Below are 21,323 nucleotides of genomic sequence, written 5' to 3' on the forward strand. Positions count from 1 at the left end.
TTTTGTACGGCTGTTGATTAAAAATAGGATCGCCAATAGGATCACTAACGTCCGTGATGGATATGGAAGAAGGAGGAGGAGGAGGAGGAGGAGGAGGAGGAGGAGGAGGAGGAGGAGGAGGAGGTAGAAGAAGGTGACAACACTCTTTAGTTAGGGAAGGAGGCTTCATTGAAAGGGGCCCCCAAGCTGTGCTGGAGGATTCTGTGACCATCAGACAAGCATTAAAGAAGTTTGGTTGTGGCTTAGAGCAGGGGTGTCCAACCTTGGCAATTTTAAGACTTGTGGACTTCAACTCCCAGAATTCCTCAGCCAGCTATGCTATTTGGGGAATTCTGGGAGTTGAAGTCTACAAAGTTGCTAAGGTCTTCTAGTCCACCCCTGCTTAGGCAGGAAACCCTACACCACTTTAGAGAAATAGTTATCTAGTCTCTTCTTAAAACCTTCCAGTGTTGGAGCATTCACAACTTCTGGAGGCAAGTTGTTCCACCGGTTAATTTTTCTCACTGTCAGGAAATTTCTCCTTAGTTCTAGGTTGCTTCTCTCCTTGATTAGTTTCCACCCGTTGCTTCTTGTCCTGCCTTTAAGGTGCTTTGGAGAAGAGCTTGACTCCTTCTTCTTTGGGGCAGGCCCTGAGATATCGGAACACTGCTCTCATGTCACCCTCAGTCCTTCATTTCATCAGACTAGACATACTAGACATTATGACTTAATGCAGCCTTTTGCAACCTGGATACATAGCAGGCTGGTGGAATTCAGTTCTCAGAGTTTTCAGCAATGGCCACGCTGACTGGGGAATTCTGGGAGTTGAAATCCAAACATCTTCATTCTGCCAAGGCTGAGAAACACTGGCCTAGACTGTTATCTCAGAGCCAATCCTGAATGGTTTACTTTACACTGGGGTGTCTGTGCCTCTAAGATACCACCAAAATCGTTGGCAAAGATCTGGCTATGCAGGTCTCCGAGTCAAATTTTCTCTGTTTCTTTTTCCTGACCGCCTTTTTTTCTCTTTCCAGGTTTCTGCCACTATTACTTGCCTGAAGAGCAGTATCCCAAAGGGTTCGCCTTTGACTGCGACGATGTCAACTTTTCCACCGACAACCTCTGCTTTGTGGGACTCATGTCCATGATTGACCCGCCCCGTGCTGCTGTGCCCGATGCCGTGGGCAAATGCCGAAGTGCTGGCATCAAGGTAAAGCGGTTGCTTGAGTGAATTTCTGGACAGCTTTCTGTGCATCCACTTTATCCGATTAAGAGAAGATTTCCGGCTCGAATGCAGGGATTTTGAAAACTCTTTCTCTCAACTTTGATACTCCAGAAGGCCAATTCGCTCTCCTAAGCAGACTTTTTTTATTGTCTCCTAATAGTGAAAAGATCTGAAATGGTCCATAGAAGGTCGCTCAAACATCTATGCCATAACTACATTCCTTTACTGACCTCTGGCTTCCCCAAAAAGCCCTAAGGAGACTCTTTGCCCCAGCAAAACCCCTTTTAATCACCGAAGGTGAATTTCTTGCATTCACATTCAGCCAAAGGCCTAGCAAAACAGTCTTTCAAGGGTGTAATTAGGAGCACAGGCCTTCTCTAGCCTGGAGTAAATATTTTCAAACGCAGTGCTGACAAGGAAGGGCTTGGCGCAGAGTCTCGAGGATGCGCAGACAGATCTTCATTCGTTTGCAACGAACAAGTTGTTTCCTGCAAAAGCCCCCTCCTCTTTTAATCCCTGTGGGAGGGGCTATTCACCATCCACCTGTGGCTTTACTCCCACATCGACCCTAATTGTTCTTTTCTTTTGGCAGCTCTGTGCATGCGCAGGCTGGGAACCGACTCCAGCCTTGCTGCTGTCTGACTGCAAAGGCAGCTGATGACTGTCAGAATGCCCTGGCCCCCATCTCTGCCTCTGATGCAGAGCCCTCATCCAAGCCTTCCTCAACTTCCAGGACTGGCCCATATTCCTCCCCAACCTCCTCATTTTCTGACTTTGCTGCCAGCTCCACTAGCCACCGGGCGGGGCCCCAACAACTCCAATGCTCTTTTAATTAATCCGTTTATCTGCAGATTCCAAAATCCAAGGTCTTCCTTTTTGTCTTGAATTAATGAATGGATTGGCCCGAGGTTTGCATATTTGATGTGATGTCAATGGCAGCTTCTGGCTTGGATCAGACTGAAGATGTAGCAACCTTCTTAGAAACTCTTGGAGACCACCTTACTTCTTGCAATACTTCCAGCTCTTAGAAGGAATTGGGTTGGGCAACTCATTCCGCTTCAGTGGACAGTCTTCATGTTGCCCAGGACTCCTTGGATAACCCCGCTTTCCCTCCGCAGGTGATCATGGTAACAGGTGACCATCCCATCACAGCTAAAGCCATCGCCAAAGGTGTTGGAATTATCTCTGAGGGAAATGAGACAGTGGAAGACATTGCTGCCCGGCTAAACATTCCTGTCAGTCAAGTCAACCCCAGGTGAGGGGAAAGTAGGAGACCAGAGGGTCAACTTGTAGGTCTGGGGGAAAAGTAAGAGCTTCCAGGACATCATGGAACACAAAGGACAAAGTGTGGGGAAACAGAAAGGGGGCAAGGAAGTCGCATGAACGAGGCTATTTTACTTGGGTTCCTCACATTTTGAAATGGCTTTCTCGCTGAAGCTAGGCCCCTCTCAGGCAACTTTCTAGACCTGTGAACTTCAACTCCCAGAATTCCTCAGCCAGCCATGCTGTCTGGGGAATTCTGGGAGTTGAAGTCCACAAGTCTTAAAAGTTGCCAAGTTTAGAGACCTCTGGTCTAAGTCAAAGGTGTGCAGTCTTGGCTACTTTAAGACTTGGGTGGACTTCAATCCCCAGAATTCCCCAGACAGCATGGCTGGCTGAGGAATTCTGGGAGTTGAAGTCCACAAGTCTTAAAGTTGGAGACCCCTGACTTAGACAATACCAGAATTTAAGTTTTATTTTGTAGCGGTGTATTGATTAGATATCTGTTTAGCTGAGTTGTCTCTCCCCTTCATTACTCTGCGTGGCCATTCAATAGATAGTTGTTGGATGGCATCTCCCAGAGGGCTGTAGCCACTCACCCCGATGAAACGTTGAAATGTAGTGGTGTTCCGGGGAATTCTTCGAAAAAGGCACGAAGACAAATAGAACCAAAACAGCATTGAAACGATGAAGCATAACAGCCCATAGTTAATACTCTCTCTGCACATGGAGAGGTCATGCTTGCCCTATCTACTGTCCTTTGTCTACCCAGAGATGCCAAGGCCTGTGTGATCCATGGGACAGATTTGAAAGACATGGCTACGGAGCAAATTGATGAAATCCTACAGAATCACACCGAGATCGTCTTTGCCCGTACTTCTCCACAGCAGAAACTCATCATTGTGGAAGGTTGCCAAAGACAGGTAGAGACTGAGAAGGATGTCCATCCAACCAACCACGCCATGAGCCTATATCGCATTCCCACTGGCAAATCCCGTGAAAGTTGTCTTCTCTAGCTAGCAGGGAGTTCACACAGCTAACGAAGGACTTTCAGGGCAGGACAGTGCCATATGCGTAAAACCCATGCAACACAAAATGCATTGATTTACACGCTTGAGTGACCGAGAGAAGGATTTTGCTAGTCCCATAGCCTACAGATTCCATCAGCTTCTTCTTCTGAATCTTCACGACAGACAGGATTCAGCATGGAGGGACTAAAATTACTTTGAATGAGCAGAGAGACTCTCTTCCCTCAGCCCTGCCTTGACACCTCCCTCTGGCCTAGCCGGAGATTCCACCCCAGTTGACAAGACAACACCCTAGTGTAGGTTGTCCTCATGGTGTTTTTTTCAAGAGGCACCTGGACTTTCTTTTTTTTCTTTGAAGACATTTCGCTTCTCATCCAAGAAACCACTTCAGCTCTGAGAAAGCTTCTTGGGTGAGAAGCCAACAGTCAACCAGAAAGTCCAATGGCAACAGGACTCTCTGGTTTTAATTTGAAGACATTTCGCTTCTCATCCAAAGAAACCACTTCAGCTCTGAAAAAGCTTCTTGGGTGAGAAGATTCCAACAGTTGAAAAGCTCAGAAGCCAACAGTCAACAGAAAGTCCAATGGCAACAGGACTTCCTGGTTTTTCTTTGAAGACATTTTGCTTCTCATCTACAAAGCTTCTTCAATGCTGAAAGAAAAACCAGAAAGTCCAGTTGCCACTTGAAAAAAGCACCTTGGGGACAACCCTGACCTGGATGGACAGAGAATCTCCATAAACACCTAGTGTCGGTGAACGCACATATTTCCTACCGCTGTTTTCTCCCTCCAAACCATCGCTCCCATCTTCACCCAACCATCTTTTGCACAACAGCACCTGGTCCCTGTTTCTGACTCGGCCTTCCTTTCCCCTTCAGGGTGCAATTGTGGCCGTGACTGGGGATGGCGTCAATGACTCACCTGCCCTGAAGAAGGCTGACATTGGGGTCGCCATGGGCATCGCTGGCTCGGATGTCTCCAAACAGGCTGCTGACATGATTCTCCTGGATGACAATTTTGCCTCTATTGTTACTGGAGTTGAAGAAGGTAAAGGAAGGAGAGGCAGATTGGTTCCTTTCCCTCTAAAACAGACGGATTGAGGGTGGACCTCAGGTGTAGGTTCTGTTAATATCTTATTTCTGGGAGAAAGGTTATACAGGTCATCCTCGACCAGTGGTGGGATTCAAATTTTTTAGTACCGGTTCTGTGGCCGTAGCTTAATGGGCGTGGCTTGGTGGGCATGGCAGGGGAAGCTTACTGCAAAATCCCATTCCTTCCCCATTCCAGTAACCATTCCCTCCCCACCCCACTAACCTGCTTTCCAGCTCCGTTCTCCTGTGCAGGGCAACAAATGAAGACCCAGCCAATCAGGTGGGACTCGGGAGGCAGCCAATAGATGGGGTTGGTGGGGCCAGTCAGAAGTGTTATTTGCCGGTTCTCTAAAGTACTCAAAATTTCCGCTGCTGGTTCTCTACCATTGCTCGGTGAGAAGTTGAATCAGTGAGTTTTCGCCCCATTTTACCATTTTTCTTGCCACCGTTGTTAAGTGAACCACTGCCGTTGTCAAATGAGCAATGCGGCATTGATTCACTTAGCAACGGTGAAGAAGAAACATTGGAAAGGGGAGCAAAGCACACGTCACAAACGTCTCACTTAGCACGTAAATTCTGGGCTCAGTTATGGTCGTGAGGACCACCTCTAGGAGTGGGTGAGAGTTACTAACCCTGTGCAGGAGGGGAGAAGAAGTAGCTTGTGAGCCATGGTGGCGCAGTGGTTAGAGTGCAGTGCTGCAGGCTACTTCTGCTGACTGCCAACTGCCTGCAATTTGGCAGTTCAAATCTCCCCAGGCTCATGGTTGACTCAGCCTTCCATCCTTCCGAGGTCGGTCAAATGAGGACCCAGATTGTTGGGGGCAAGAGGCTGACTCTGTAAATCGCTTAGAGAGGGCTGTAAAAAGCACTGTGAAGCAGTATATAAGTCTAAGGGCTTATTGCTCTTCCTTTTCCCCTTTCCTTCCTTCCTCCCTCCCTCCCTCCCTTCTGTGGTGTGCAATGGTCAGAATGCAGTACTGGAGGCTAACTCTGCCGACTGCCAGCGGTTCGATTCTGATCATCTCAAGGTTGACTCAGCCTTCCATCCTTCCGAGGTCGGTAAAAGGAGGACCCAGATTGTTGGGGGCAATTATGCTGACGCTGTAAACTGCTTAGAGAGGGCCGCAAAGCACTGTGAAGCGGTATATACGTCTAAGGGCTATTGCTATTGTACCAATGGAGCAGAAATCCGACCGGGATTGACTTTATGTGAAGGCTACTCCTCCTGATTCTCATTCTTTCCCCATTTGTCTCACCAGGACGCCTAATTTTTGACAACCTGAAGAAATCCATCGCCTACACCTTGACCAGCAACATCCCAGAAATTACTCCTTTTCTGCTCTTCATCATGGCCAACATCCCGCTGCCTCTGGGCACCATCACTATCCTTTGCATTGACTTGGGGACTGATATGGTGAGTTCTCTCCCTTCAACCTCCAACCTCCAAGCGCTTCATCCTTTGCCTCCTCTTTGCAAGCCTTTTTTCACAGGTACAAGGGGGCCCTCCGTAGATTCCTTCTGTGCCAGGATTCAGAACCTGAACTCGGTCCTTCATCACAAGGGAGAGCAGGTCCTAGCTGGGACCGGTTTGGGTTGAAGGTGTCAAGGAACAGAAACTGTGTGCTTCTTCGTGCAAATGAATCCATCGCAAATAAGAGCCAGTTTGGTCTAACGGTTAAGGAGGCAGGCTAGAAACTGGGAGACTGGGAGTTCTAGTCCCATCTTAGACATGAAAGCGAGTGGGTGAATTTGGGGCAGTGAACAGGATACTGGGAGTTCTAGTCCCGTCTTAGACATGAAAGCGAGTGGGTGACTTTGGGGCAATCATCAGGAGATGGTGAGTTCTAGTTCCACTTTAGGCATAAAAGCCAGTGGGGTGATTTGGGGCAGTGAACAGGATACTGGGAGTTCTAGTCCTGTCTTAGGCATGAAAGCGAGTGGGTGACTTTGGGGCAATCATCAGGAGATGGTGAGTTCTAGTCCTGCTTTAGGCATGGAAGCTGAGTGACTTTAGGCTAATTCCTCTTTCTCGGGCCAATCCATTTCATAGGGTTGTTGTTGTTATAGGGCAAATAGGAGGAGAAAGAAGTATTAGTTATATTCACCACCTTGAATCATTTATAAAAAGTAACAAAGGTGGAATATACATAAATAATATGATCAAAATAGCACAAAGGAAACTTGTAGGCTAGTTAAATGACCTTCTGTCCCACAACTGAAATTCATGTAAGGAATCTTGCCACCTCCTCACACTGGGGTCTCCATCTTGGCAACTTTGAGACTTGCGGACTTCAACTCCCAGAATTCCTTGGTGTTTAAGAAATCCACAAGTCTTAAAGGTGTCAAGTTTGAAGACCCACTGCTCAAGGATCTTGGGAACTATAATTCTTACCACCAAAATGCTCTTGTTAACTTTTGTGGACAGATACATCTAATACACAGCTTAAGTGTATTAGCTGCGGGTTTGACTTAATATTTACAACCTGAGCAGGAAACCGAGGGAAGGAATCGTGTTTCTCACGGAGGTTGACCCTGGCATGTCTTTGAAAAGAATGAATAGAGGAGTCAAAAAAGGAAAGAGAAAAGCATGGCAAAAGAAGACACAGAATTTGGGGGAAATGGCCCCAAGAACCCTGATCTTTCATTCTGGTCCTCGAGGTCCCCAAACTTGGCAACTTTAAGACTTGTGGACTTCAATTCCCAAAATTATCCAGCTGGCTGGAGAATTCTGGGAGTTGAAGTCCGCAAGTCTTAAAGTTGCCACGTTTGGAGACCTCTGAGCTAAACCTTCAAGTGTAAGACAAAACCTGTGATCTAGCAATCTGTGCCATTTCCATTCTTTGTTTTCCCACCAGGTACCTGCCATCTCCTTGGCTTACGAAGCAGCTGAGAGTGACATCATGAAGCGTCAGCCCCGAAACCCCAGGACTGACAAGCTGGTGAATGAACGTCTCATCAGTATGGCCTACGGGCAGATTGGTGAGTCAGGTGCAGGCAACCCGGTGGGATGGCCTCAGAAATTGATTTTAGGAGATGGGTTGGGCAGGGCTGGCCTTGTCACAATAAGGGGATCTTTACCTAGGGCATCAAGTCACTAAGTTAGACATTTCTTAAGTGTGTTTTGCCCCATTTCATGACAGTTCCTGCCACTGTTGTTAAGTGAATCAGTGTAGTTGTTAAGTTAATAACATATGTCAACTCATAAAACATTTTATATACACGTTTTATAGTTTACAACAGAAAGAAAGGGGGGATTTTCAAAGAGCAGACGGCAGAGTGGAATCGAAAGTACATTCTATTCATATTTTCTTCAAACACTGATTAGATGACGGAAGCTTCTGCCGCGCAAATATCTAATTGGAGAGCTTGATTGATGACTCTTGGCTATGGACGTTTTTTGTTGGATGATACACTCAGAAGGGTGGAGGGACAAAGGTGACAGTGAATTACGTATCTCAGAGTCGGCTACGGCAAATGCCGGCATGTTAACTTTTAATAAATCCTTTGAAGTTTTGGGAGTGTGGCTTGAGGCTCATGATTTAATTGGAGTAACTGCCGGAATCCTGACAACATAGTTGTTAAGTGAATTTGGCTTCCCCAGTGATTTGGCTTGTCCAAGGGTTCCAAAAGGTAACCCCCATTACTTTGGGACACAGCAACGGTCATAAGTACGAACCAGTTGCCAAGCACCTGAATTTTGATCACATGGTCACAGGGGTTCTACAAAGGTCATAAGTGTGAAAAATTGTCATAAGCTGGCTGGGTTTTTTGGGGGGAGTTCTAAGAAGTCTATACAGTTGTGGAGGTCAAGAAAGGATTTCCTCAACTCTCAAAATTCCTTTTGCAGGAATGATTCAGGCTCTGGGAGGGTTCTTCTCCTATTTTGTGATCTTGGCTGAGAACGGGTTCCTGCCCTCTATTTTGGTTGGCATCCGTCTTACATGGGACAACCGGGCAATCAATGACCTGGAGGATTCATATGGGCAGCAGTGGGTAAGTAGAGGAAAGGGGTAGAACCACATTCTGGATCGCCTACGGAAAGGATGGCTGAGGTCCAATCCCTGCGAAGTGTTTTTATTTGGATGAGTTTATAGAACACGGTGCCAGATGTGTTTTTAGATGTTCTTCCTCCAGGAGTTTCTGCCTTGAGATATATCTCTATATATATATCACATAATAATTTGATCTCTCTTGACACGATGGTGCTTCATTTCGTGTCTGGTAATAGATCATGGACGTTTATGATTCTAGCTGCCTCATGAGAATATATTTTGCAGTGGCGATGTTGCAACAGATGAAGAATTTGGTATCTTTTGAGGACATTGTTTTCAAGACTGTATTGTGTCATTGTCTTTTGCTGAGAATGAATATTACACCTCGAAGAGAGAGGGGGGGAGAGAGAGAGAGAGAGAGAGAAAGAGAGAGAGAGAGAGGTTGATGTTCCCCTCTGCAGCAGATGCCTTGAGTTATGCAGGGTTTCAGTTTAAATACCTTTCACTCAAACTGTGTCTTTTTTGGTCTCCATTTGCTGGGTGCTGGTCCTTGGAAGGGCAATCGAATTTCAGAACTGGATTTAAACACCACTGAGGCCCTAAGCTGCGGGAAGTGATAGACACTGTATTTGGCAAGCGCTAAAAGAGAAGGAAGCTGTGTAAGAGCCAAATTTGGCAAGCCTGCTGCCCAGATGCAGAACAAACCCGTGATGGGCCAGGAAGGGCCCTTTTTAGACACATCACGTCACACGAGATGTGAAAGCCTACAGAAACAAAGCATATCTTATTTAATCAAGATGGCGTAAGCCCTAGAGGAGAGCTGAATTAACGGGCATTATAATAAAAGCAGGGATGCGGTGGCTCAGCGGCTAAGACGCTGAGCTTGTCAATCAGAAAGGTCGGCATTTCGGCGATTCGAATCCTTAGCGCTGCATAACAGTGTTACTTGTCCCAGATTCTGCCAACCTAGAGTTTGAAAACATGTAAAAATGCAAGTAGAAAAATAGGGACCACCTTCGGTGGGAAGGGAACAGCGTTCTGGGCGCCTTCGAAGGCGTTTTGTCATGCTGGTCACATGACCACGGAGGCGTCTTCGGATAGCGCTGGCTCTTCGGCTTTGTAACGGAGATGAGCAGCAGCGCCCCCTAGAGCTGGAAACAACTAGCGCGCATGTACGAGGGGAACCTTTACCTATAATAAAAGGCCAACCAATGAATCACATTCTGAAATTTACAAATTTACAAAATAACAGAGTTGGAAGAGACCTTGGAGGTCTTCTAGTCCAACCCCCCCCCGGCTTAAGCAGGAGACCTTATATCATTTCAGATAAATGGTTATCTAGTCTCTTCTTAAAAACTTCCAGTGTTGGAGCATTAACTTCTGGAGTCAAGCAGTTCCATTGATTAATTGTTCTCCCTGTCAGGAAATTTCTTCTTAGTTCTAGGTTGCTTCTCTTCTTGATGAGTTTACCTCCATGGCTTTTTGTCCTGTCTTCAGGTGCTTTGGAAAATAGGTTGACCCCCTTTCTTTGTGGCAGGCTCTGAGATATTGGAACATTGCTATCATTATCACCCCTAACTCTTCCTTTTCATTAAACTAGACATGCCCAATTCCTGCAACCCTCCTTCACATATTCTAGCCTCCAGGCTTCTAATTATCTTGGTTGCTTTTCTCTGCATTCTTTCCAGAGTCTCAACATTCTTTTCTATATCGTGGCGACCAAAACCGGTGCAAATATAGCCTTACCAAGGCATTATAAAGTGATACTAAAACTTCAAGTAATTTTGATTCAGTCTCTCTGTTAATGCAGCCTAGGGACTGCATTGGCTTTTTTCCACAGCTGCAACACAATGCCGGCTCACACTCAAGTGATGATCCACTAGGATCCCAAATTCTGAGAGGTTACTTCAGATGTTGGATCCCTAAACTTTGTTTCGTTTATCCTTGATCCAGCTTGGCGACCGATAGATATTGCCAACACCGCTCAGATTAATTTGAAACGGAGACCCTTTGCTGAAGTAACAGCACAACTGCAGCAGCTGCCACACACGGTGGGAAGTGAGTGTAGGAGAAAGGGAAAAAGCAGGAACCTCCATTTCCCCCTGACACCCCACCAAGTGTCTAATTTTGAGCTGAGAGAGAGCAGGTTGTTCTGCAAGGAAGGAAGAGGGTGCAGATCATTGGTGGTTGTTAGGATATGTGCAGGGTAACCCTTGTATAAAAAGGATATGCACACGGAAAACGGTTTATGAGTCCAATAAACAGTCCATGTCATACACGTTTTTAACAGCCCAGAAATATCCAGTTATAAAGTCGTCTTACCGGTTCCATGTCTTTTACAGCAGACAAATATCAAACCATAATAGAACAAATAACCTTCGATATCAACAGAATGTCAAAATAAACAGGGTTAGTCAGTATCGGTCCGTAGTCAATAAGTATCAGTATCAAGAGAGATCATCAGTGCAAAAGAGAAAAAATATTTAACCATGATCTATAGCTCCCTCTTATGGCAACTTGTAGCATAATTGACCAACCAGAACACAGCATAATACATTATAGTATTTTTCCTTAAAGCTGCAAATATATATATATATATTTGTAGTTTATATATTGTCAACCCAACTATGTTATTTACATATACATAACAGTGGTATTCTACCAGTTCAGCCCAGTTCTGCCAAGCCGTTAGCGGTGATGAGCAGCAGAGATTGAACCGGTTCTCTCTGCCACTCTGCTGTTGGGCCCACCCGCCATAATCACCTGTATCCTCTGCTATTGAAGAGCAGCTGCTTTGCACGGCACAGCAGAGTGCTGTGCGGCAGCTGCTGAAGCGACCGGGAGAGTGCAGGCTTGCAGGAGGTGAGTTGGAACGCCTCTGCACTGCACAAAGTGTGCACACAAAGTGTGTGCATGCACATAAAGTGCACCCACCAAACCGGTGGTAATACTTTTTGAATCCCACCCCTGGTGCAGATGTTTGATTCCCTGCCGTGTTCCTCCTAGACTTACGAGCAACGCAAAGTGGTGGAATTCACCTGCCATACCGCCTTCTTTGTCAGCATCGTGGTGGTGCAGTGGGCTGACCTGATTATTTGCAAAACCAGAAGGAATTCCGTCTTCCAGCAAGGCATGAGGTATGGGGGCTGCTGGGTTTTCCTGTTTGCCAAAGAAACAGGTGAGTCAAGTTCAGGCAACCAGGTGGGGTGGCCTCAGAAGTTGACTTGAGGAGATGGGTTGAGCAGGGCTGGCCTTGTCACAATAAGATGCTGCAGGCACCTCTACCTATCAAACTACACATGTTTGGTATTTATTTGTAATTTAGAAATTGCGAAAATCCCTATATGCAAGCATCAAGACTTCCCACTGGGAGCCATAGGCTGTTCCAGGATGGAACTGGGCCTGCAATTTGCGGTTCCGAGAACGTCTCTAACTCGGTTCCTGAATTAACTCTGGTTTGGGATTACCCAAAGCCAGGATCGACCTAGTCCGGTGGAATGGCAATAGATAGATAGATAGCCAGGCGTAGAATGCTGGGTGAAGGTAGCTCCTAGATTTTTTTCTCTGATTTGATTGAACATCTGGGGACTCAGCCATAATGTGCGAGGAAAGTGTGTTGCTTGATGGGAGGCGTGGCCCATTCAGGTACTAGGGTGATGGGGATTGTGCAGCAATGCCAATTTTAATGTGATTCAGAGCCTGTGTAAGTGCCGATGTTATTTTTTTTCCTTTCACAACCTATCAATCCATCTCTCCGTCCATCTAATATCATCCTATCTCCATCCATCCATCCATCTGATATCATCCTATCCATCCATCTATCCATCTGATATCGTTCTATCTCCATACATCCATTCATCTATATCTTCCTATCCATCCATCCATCTCTCCATCCATCCATCCATCCATCCATATCTTCCTATCCATCCATCCATCCATCTGATATCATCCTATCTCCATCCATCCATCCATCCATCTATATCTTCCTATCCATCCATCCATCCATCTCTCCATCCATCCATCCATATCTTCCTATCCATCCATCCATCTATATCTTCCTCTCCATCCATCCATCTCTCCATCCATCCATCCACCCATCTATCTCTTCCTATCCATCCATCCATCCATCTATCTGATATCATCCTGCCTCCATCCATCTCTCCATCCATCCATCCATCCATCCATCCATCCATCCATCCATCCATCCATCTGATATCATCCTGTCTCCATCCATCCATCCATCCATCCATCTCTCCATCTCTCCATCCATCCATCCATCTGATATCATCCTGTCTCCATCCATCCATCCATCCATCCATCTCTCCATCCATCCATCCATCTCTCCATCCATCCATCCATCCATCCATCTGATATCATCCTATCTCCATCCATCCATCCATCCATCCATCCATCCATCCATATCTTCCTATCCATCCATCTATCCATCTGATATCATTCCTGTCTCCCTCCATCCGTCCATCCATCTCCCTCTCCATCCGTCCATCCATCCATTTCTTCCTCTCCCTCTCCCTCTCTTCTCCCCACTTCTCAGAAACAAGATCCTCATTTTCGGCCTCTTTGAGGAGACTGCCTTAGCCGCCTTCTTATCCTACTGCCCCGGTATGGATGTGGCTCTCAGAATGTATCCTTTGAAGTGAGTACCAGATTTTTATTCTTTTATTTTTTGGGGTGGGGGTGTGGGGGCGACTTGTTGGGATCTAAAGGGCTGAGTGGGCCCTCACCTTCTTGGGCTGAGTGTCTGCGTTCTCTCCCCAGGCCCAGCTGGTGGTTCTGCGCTTTTCCGTACAGTTTCGTCATTTTTGTGTATGATGAAATCCGTAAACTCATATTGCGCCGTAACCCTGGAGGTACGAGGGGGCCCGGGAGCGTGGCTGCGGGGTGGGGGTGGGGGCTGAATGGGCTGCCAGGTTCACAGAAAGATCCCTGCCTACGTAACAGAAGCTGTCAATCCTGTCAATTTTTAGTTCAAGGTTTTTTTCATTTATTGGTCATTTTGCAGACATTCCTAAGCAAAGTATGTTTTTATTTGGAGGAATTCATGAACTAAATGACTCTCCTTTATTGTCCTGCACTTTGAGTCCTTTACTTTCCCTTTTCCTTTTTTTCCTTTTTCCTTCCTTCCTTCCTTCCCTCCCTATTTTTTCTTTCTTTTCTTTCTTTTCCTTTATTCCTCCTTCCCCCTCTTTCTGTCTTTTCCTTTTTCCTTCCTTCCTTCCCTCCCTCCTTCCTATTTTTTTCTTTCTTTTCCTTTTTTCCTCCTTCCCTCTCTTTCTCTCTTTTCCTTTTTCCTTCCTTCCCTCCCTCTCTCCTTCCTTCCTTCATATTTTTTCTTTCTTTTTTTTTCCTTTTCCTTTTTTCCTTCTTCCCTCCCCTCTTTTTCTCCTTCCCCTTCCCTTCCTCTCATTCTTCTCCCTTCTCCTTCTTTCTTTCCTTTCTTCCTCCCTTTATTTCCAAATGCAAGGCTCCGTTTCAAGGGCAGGGGTTGAGCTCCCCTTACCCACCGTGCAGAATCGAAGGCAATGTCTTCAGCCATTTCCCCCCCCTCCGCCCCCTCCATTCTTCCCAACTGGCTGGTCCTTATTTGCATTACCTTCGTCCTCTAATCCAGGGGGCAGGGTGTGTGTTATAAATAAAGATCGGAGGAAACAGCCAGGAGGGGTCTGGATCCTATTTGAAAGGGGTGGTGGCAGGAGTAGCGGACTTCAAAAATGTTAGCAAAGTTTCTCTGCCCAGTTGCTGGGTGGGCGTGGTCATAGTGGGTGTGGTCTAGTTGGCCTCCTGCACCAAGGTGTGTGTGGGGGGGATGTTTTTGCTCTCCCCGGCCTCCGGAGGCTTCCCCCAAGCCTCCGGGAGGACAAAAATGGCCTCCCAGGGCGCCGGAGGCTCTCTGGAAGCCGGAACCAGGCCCATTTCTGGCCTCCTCAAACTTCCGAGAGGCCCCCTTTTGCAAATTCCCCGAGCCTCCGTGTGTGCCTTGCACTGACCTGCATCCAAAACGGCCCACATGGGGGCTCCTGGGAGGGGCAGGGTGGGGTGAGCAGGACCAGCCAGGAGTGGGATTTGGGGGCGGGGGGTTCTCCGAACTCCACAGAATCTTAGATAGGGGCTCTCTCGAACCCCTGCGAACCCCCAGCAGCTCCACCCTAGTGGTGGTGGCATCGAACGGCCATCCCGCCACGCACCACCTAACGGATATTCCTTTTTTTTTTACAGGATGGGTGGAGAAAGAGACCTACTACTGATTCTCTTCCTGTGTCCACTGCTGGTTGCCTCCCCTGTTGGGGGAAATCTTGACCCTCCCAAATTAGCCCCCCTCCTCCTGCCCTTCCCCCCGCCATAACCATGAAAGATGGCAACACCAGGATCACATGCCGGGACAGAGGAAAAAAATAAAAATAAACCAACCGAGCCTTCCTACCCCATTCCTTTTCCCCAGCTACCCCACCCCCAGCTCCCTCCCTCCCCAGATGGGACACCTCACTTGTCCTCTGTCCTGCATGCCTGTCCCAGTCTGGACACAAGGGAAGGACCCCTCACCCCCAATCTTCTCCATCCCACCTCTCACCCACGTCTGCTCTCTGCCAAATCCTGCTTCCGTTTCTAGAGACAGGCTATAGGAAGAGGGTCTATGTGTGTGTGTGTGAGAGAGAGTGGGGTGCGGGGGAGAAAAACGCCATGGGGGTGGGAAATATGTGTGCGTGTCCCTCTTTCTTGACCTCTGCAAAACATCTAAGTCCATCCAACCTTCAAAATTTCCTTCCGGAGCTGGGATTGAATGCAAGGGACCAGCCACTTCAAAACAACTTGCCTGGGAGATGAGAATCTAACAAGGATGGGTGGGTGGGGGCTTTGGGGGGGGGGGCAGGGGGAAGGGTTGTGACCCGGTTAGCGCTAGTAAGATATTATATTGAGGGGGGGGGAGAGCTGAGTTCCTGCTCTCCTCATCCCCCCCGCCCCAGCCGTGCCAATGTGTTCTCTGCCCCCTTTTTCCTTACCCCTGTGTGCATGTGGGTGGGTGTGTCTGGGTGATTGTGCGTGCACCTGTACGTGTGTAAATGAGAAAAGGCAGAGGTTAGCCGTGGTTAGCTTCGCTGCCCGGCAAAGCTTCCCTCGGACCTCCTCTGAAACTCTTCATTTTTAGACTAAAAAGCAACGGGATTTATTTATTTTTCTTCTCATTCTTCTTCCCCTGAAGCCAGGGAGTCTCCAAACTTCTCTACGTCTTTCATTGCATGGAGACTTAGCGGGACTCGTCTGGTGGACTTCAACGCCCAGAATCCCACCCGGTCAGCCCTAGTTGGGGATTTCAACTCCCAGAATGGGAGACACGCTGGCTGGGGAATGCTGGGAGTTGAAGTCCGCGAGTCTTAAAATGGCCGATCTTAGAGACCCTAACTCCCCTCGGGTCTGACTCTGTAGATGTGTAAATGAATACCTAAACGGGGTGGGACCTCTTACTTCTGCATGTACATTTGCTCTGCTAGCACCGTGGCCGCCGTTTAAGCCACCTTCCCTCCAGGGGCCTGCACCCATCGGAGACCAAGACAGCCTTCGGGTGGTTGCCCGTAACTGACCCAGGGGAGGGGGTGACGTTTTGGGCTGTCTTCCCACCGGTGCTTAACTTTGCCCCCTCCCCTCAGTCAGGCACGCTCCTGTTTCTTGAGCCTGCGACTTCAGCCATAGCCCCTTCCCCAAAGAGCGCCTCCCCCTCTCTCAAAATGGAGGGTGAGGGCAGGAGGGAAGGCATCTGCTCACCCCTGGTGGGCCAAAGGCGGCTTGATCGCTCTGGGCCTGCCCCACTCATCACACCAACCCTTATGGTCTTTGTAAGGTGGGAAGCCAGGGGAGCCGGGACATACAAATGTCAGGTCGTTGTTCTCTGTCCCACCTCCCCTTCCCCTTTCGGGATCGTGTCGTCGTGTGAAACCAGTCAACAACAACAAGAACAACAACAACCCAACTGATTTAACAAATAATTAAAGAAGTGGAATATTTAATATGAGATATGTGGCCGCCTCATTATATACACGGGGTGGGTGGGTGGTTGGATCGCCTCACGAAATAAGAAAGAAAAAATATGGGAAGTAGTGGTGGGATTCAAAAATTGTTTACTATCTGTTCTGTGGCCACGGCTTAGCTTGGTGGGTGTGGCTTGGCTTGGTGGGCGTGGCTTGGCGGGCATGGCAGGGGAAGGATACTACAAAATCCCCATTCCCTCCTCACCCCACCCACTAACCTGCTTTCCAGCTCCATTCTCCTGTACAAGGCAACAAAAGAAGATCCAGCCAATGAGCTGAGACTTGGGAGGTGGAGAATAGTTGGGGGCGGGGCCAGTCAGAGGTGGGATTTGCCAGATCTCGGAACTACTCAAAATTTGGATCAGATGACCTACAAGGCCCCTGTTGTGACCAAGGCTTCCTGAGACCGTAATTAAGCACACGCTTAGTCCAAACAACCCTCTTTTTATTTCAACAACTGGGAATTATGTTCATTCCCAGCACGTAATGAGTCCTAAACAGTCTCTCGAGATAAGCACCCACCTTTATCCTTTGAATTGCTGCCAACAACTAAAGTGCCAAATGAACTGTAAAAAGCCAAACCAAGTACAAAGTCCACACACAGCTTCCAGGTTTAATCTGAACAGAGCGAATTAGTTGCTTCCTGCAAAGGCTCATGTCCCTTTGCTCCTCCTTTACGTCTTATGGGAGGGGCCAATCATCTCCAAGCCTTACTCCCAAGTCGCCCCTTTTGTCTTAATTGTTCTGGCAGCTCTGCGCACGTGTGCACTGGGAACAGGATCCCCTTGTTCCTCTGCTTCATTGCTTCCAGACTCCGAAGGCTCCGGAATCAGCATATAACTCCCAGGTGGCCCTGGCCCCATCTCTGTATCGGACGCAGGAGCCTTATCCGAGTCCTCCCCAGACTCCCGGACTGGTCCCCGTGGTTCCCCACTGTCCAACTCTGCTGCCATCTCCGCAGGCTGCAGGGGGACTACAACAGCCCGTTCCAACTCTTTGTTAATCTATATCTGTAAGCATCCAAGGTGGAAAAGGTTAGAGGGAATTAGCACTGTCAGCCTTACAGCATTTCGACTGGCGCATTTTTCGAGATTCTACCTCTGTTCTGCCCTTCTTGGCTTAGCAGTCTGCTGCATTAAGATACCGCTTAACGCGGTTGGTGTAATTGGATTAGAGTGGGTTTTTTTTTTTCTCATCATGGGTGGGAGGGAGAAGGGGAGGAGAAGCTTACAAGGGAACGGAAGGATGGAGAAAAAGGAACAGACTGCCATGGTGATGATGATGATATTCTCCTGTCTGGATTAGGCCGCCTCGGAGAGGCCTTGCAAATCCTACCCTTCCTGAGGGCTGAAGAGGAGCTCACACGATCCCCCAGTTCATAGCCAGAGATGAAACCACTCTACAGATGGAAACTGGGTGACATGCAATGGTGCGATTCAAAAAGCTTCACCATCGGTTTGGTGGGCATGGCTTGGTGGGCACGCTTTGCACGCGGGCACAGAGGTGTTCGTACAGGCGCAGAGGTGTTCGCACAGGTGCAGAGGTGTTCCAACTCTCCTCCTCCAAGCCTGCACTCTCCCGGTCGCTTCAGCAGCTGCCACGTGGCACTGCAGCTGCACTTCAAAAGCAGGACATAAAGGTGAGTACGGGAACCTGGCGGGCAGGTGGGCCCAACAGGCGAGCGGTGGAGAGAATTGGCTCAGTCTCTGCTGCTCATCGCTGCTATCAGCTCAGCAGAACCGGGCCAAAGCGGTAGAATACCACCCCTGGTGACATGGAAAGAGTGAAGAAGCACAAAGGGGAATTTCAGAAGAGAGGAGATGGAAGGGGAAAATAGATAACAAGTAAGTTCCATCCTTTTCGAATGCAAGGACAGAGGCCACTAAAAGGAGATAAGCAGGAATGATTTTTTAAAAGAAAAACCTGGGCCATCATTTTTATTTAGTCCTGATCTATAATGTGGCCAAGCAGGAGTTTCGCGTACTAAAATTTAGAATAGAATAGAATAGAATAGAATAGAATAGAATAGAATAGAATAGAATAGAATTATTTATGGTCCAAGTGTGATTGGACACACAAGGAATTTGTGTCTTGGTGCAAATGCTCTCAGTGTACATAAAAGAAAAGATACATTTGTCAAGAGTCAAGAATCATAAAGTACAACACTTGATAATAGTCGTAGGGTACAATAAGCAATCAAATCATACTAGAAAACAGTCAATATAAATCGTTAGGATACAATCGACAAAGTTACAGTCATACAGTCACAACTGGGAGGGGATGGGTGATAAGGAGTGATGAGAAGATTAAAATAATAAGAAATAAAAATAAGAAACAAGTTGCAACCCTTGTTTTGGGAAGACTTCTGATAAAAATAGCACCTTTGGAATGGACTTAATTCTGCTTGATTCAAAAATAGGCACCACCAAAAGAGGCTGGCTTTCCAAATTTGTTGCCTTCGAGGTAGGAGGAATAACAACTCCGGAATTACAACCCTGGTGTGTTAACAACTGGGGTGGGCCCAACATTCATGCCTCAGGCAGGACTAGAACTCACCGTCTCCTGGTGATTGGCCCACAGTCACTCAACCAGCTCTCGTGCCTAAGGTGGAATTAAAACTCGATCTCCTGTGATTGGTTTAAATATCCATGTCTAAAGCGGGACTAGAACTCACTGTCTCCTGATGTTTGGCCCACATTCAGACATTTTCAAACCTCAGGAAGGGCTAGAACTTGCCATCACCTGGTTTCTAGCCAGGTGCCTTAACTACTAGACCAAACTGGCTCCAAATTGTTTTGGAGAATCCTTAACAAAGAATTAAAAAAAAATAGAAATATTCCCAAAGCCATGAAACCTAGCTTGATGGCGAGAATGAAATGCTTTACTAATCATGATGAGAATAGCCTGCCAGGTTTTCACAAAGGAAAAGCAATCCTCCGCTAAAGCGACTTCTTCTGCTAAAAAAAGAAACACAGTTTAAAAACTTTCCTAATGTTTTGTCAGAATTTTCTTTCTTGGAACGGAGCATGTGGGGTTTGGGCCCTAATCCGAGACAGAAAGCTGGATGATTATCGGCCACACTGGCTAAGTTTACGGAGGAGTAATTAAATACGCCAGGAAAGCATCAATTATGAATCCTCCTTTGAGGCCTTTTTCTCTCTCTCTCCCTCTCGAATGACAGGCCGAGTTTGCCCGCCAAAGACTTTGAGCCATGGAACAAAAATTTTCTGAGAAGCCATGGAGACGTCCTGCTACAACGAACAGAACAGAATGATCTTATCTGGAACATATTAATGTAATATTGCCAGAATATTAGTCATCAGTGCGACTAGACAGTTCAAGCTCCCTATTTTCCAAAACTGAATAATATGGGATGGGAATTGCAACGTGTTGTAACCTAAAGAAAGGCCAAGCTGAAGCAGAGAATCTGGAGTTATAAGGGAGTAGAGAATAAAGTGGAAAATATAAATATGTACAGGCAGTCTTTGACTTAACGACCACAACTGAGCCCCTAAATTTCTGTTGCTAAGTGAGACTTTTGTTTAAAAGTGAGTTTTGCCCGATTTTATGACCTTTCTTGCCAGGGTTGCTAAGTGAATCACCGCAATTGTTAACTGAATCTGGCTTTTGCTTGGCAGAAGGTTGGAAAAGGTGATGGTATAAACCCCGGGGGACACTGCCACCTTCACAAACAGGAGTCGGTTGTTAAGAGTCTTGTTTAGAGTTTTGCAGCGTTAACTCAGCGCCAGAAAAATAAACACAGATGGCGGATGCTTCATTTAACATCTTTATAAACATAAGTAGATCTTACAAACCAGTTGTAGATTTCTCCAACATGGAGCAAACTCAGACAGAAACACGTTGCAAGTAACTTCAGCAGAGGAGAGAAGCAATTTCATCTTCAACAGACCCAGAGCTTCGCACAGCTTCGGAGCTGCAGAGCTTAATACACCTAAGCTACTTCTAGTTTCAGTTTCCAGCCTAGGCTACAGCTAGTTTCAGTTTCTAAACTGATCTCATTGGCTGACTTTGTTGCTATGCTCTATTCCACGTCTGAATTTTGATCATGTGGCCATGGGGATGCTGCAATGGTCAACAGTTTGAAAAGCAATCACAAGTCTCTTTTTTTCAGCGCCGTCGTAACTTCAAACAATCTTCTGAGCCGGCTCCAACCTTCTGTAGTTAACTCAATGATTCCTTTATCAGGAGCGCCAGCAAAAAGTCCCTCTCTCACCGCAGGCTAACTAGTCCGTCTGGCAGGGAGGTGAATAATTGTCTGCCACATCTATTCATCTCCGCCCCCTGCCTTTTACCTTCAGAGCTAGGGCGGGGCTTCACTAGCAGCAGTGGCTCTTCCTTCCCAAGGACCGGCCCATAGATTTCCACTGCTCTCCTCTCCTCTGCCTTCTGCACATGCATGGGTCTGTTCTGACCTAGGCTTCCCAAGATCATGAAGCAGACTCCGTGTCCCGATAAAGCCCCTTTTATTTAGGTTAAAGGGAATTTCCTCTCCAGCAAAGTCCCAGCAAACAGTCTTTCATGAGACTTCACAACTACAGACCTTAATCAGGCTTGGAGAGTTGCCAGGCCGATATCTTCCAAACGCCATGCCGTAGCAGAAATTACTTGACAAGAAGTCGGGAACAGGTCTTCACCTTCATAAATTGAGCTAATTGTCTCCTGCAAACACCACTCCCCTTTCGCTCCTCT

The 21,323-nt window shown here is 47.2% G+C and overlaps 1 protein-coding gene across 2 annotated transcripts in view; it reads left to right on the top strand.

Annotated features, from left to right (window-relative positions):
* The window catches only part of ATP1A3 (ATPase Na+/K+ transporting subunit alpha 3), a 58,529-nt gene extending 41,932 nt beyond the window's left edge, over positions 1 to 16,597 (top strand). For both annotated transcript variants that reach the window (XM_087940102.1, XM_087940101.1), the window contains exons 13-23: positions 1,014 to 1,189; positions 2,323 to 2,459; positions 3,237 to 3,387; positions 4,370 to 4,538; positions 5,842 to 5,996; positions 7,438 to 7,561; positions 8,430 to 8,575; positions 11,581 to 11,711; positions 13,127 to 13,228; positions 13,351 to 13,442; positions 14,809 to 16,597. In XM_087940102.1, the coding sequence (XP_087796228.1) occupies positions 1,014 to 1,189; positions 2,323 to 2,459; positions 3,237 to 3,387; positions 4,370 to 4,538; positions 5,842 to 5,996; positions 7,438 to 7,561; positions 8,430 to 8,575; positions 11,581 to 11,711; positions 13,127 to 13,228; positions 13,351 to 13,442; positions 14,809 to 14,837 (1,412 nt within the window). In that variant the 3' untranslated portion in view covers positions 14,838 to 16,597. The remainder of the gene's footprint in view (positions 1 to 1,013; positions 1,190 to 2,322; positions 2,460 to 3,236; positions 3,388 to 4,369; positions 4,539 to 5,841; positions 5,997 to 7,437; positions 7,562 to 8,429; positions 8,576 to 11,580; positions 11,712 to 13,126; positions 13,229 to 13,350; positions 13,443 to 14,808) is intronic.
* The last annotated feature ends 4,726 nt before the right edge of the window (positions 16,598 to 21,323 follow it).

Source organism: Pseudonaja textilis, chromosome 10 (assembly GCF_049901715.1).
Source record: "Pseudonaja textilis isolate UNSWEBS1 chromosome 10, rPseTex1.2, whole genome shotgun sequence".
Classification (NCBI taxonomy): domain Eukaryota; kingdom Metazoa; phylum Chordata; class Lepidosauria; order Squamata; family Elapidae; genus Pseudonaja; species Pseudonaja textilis.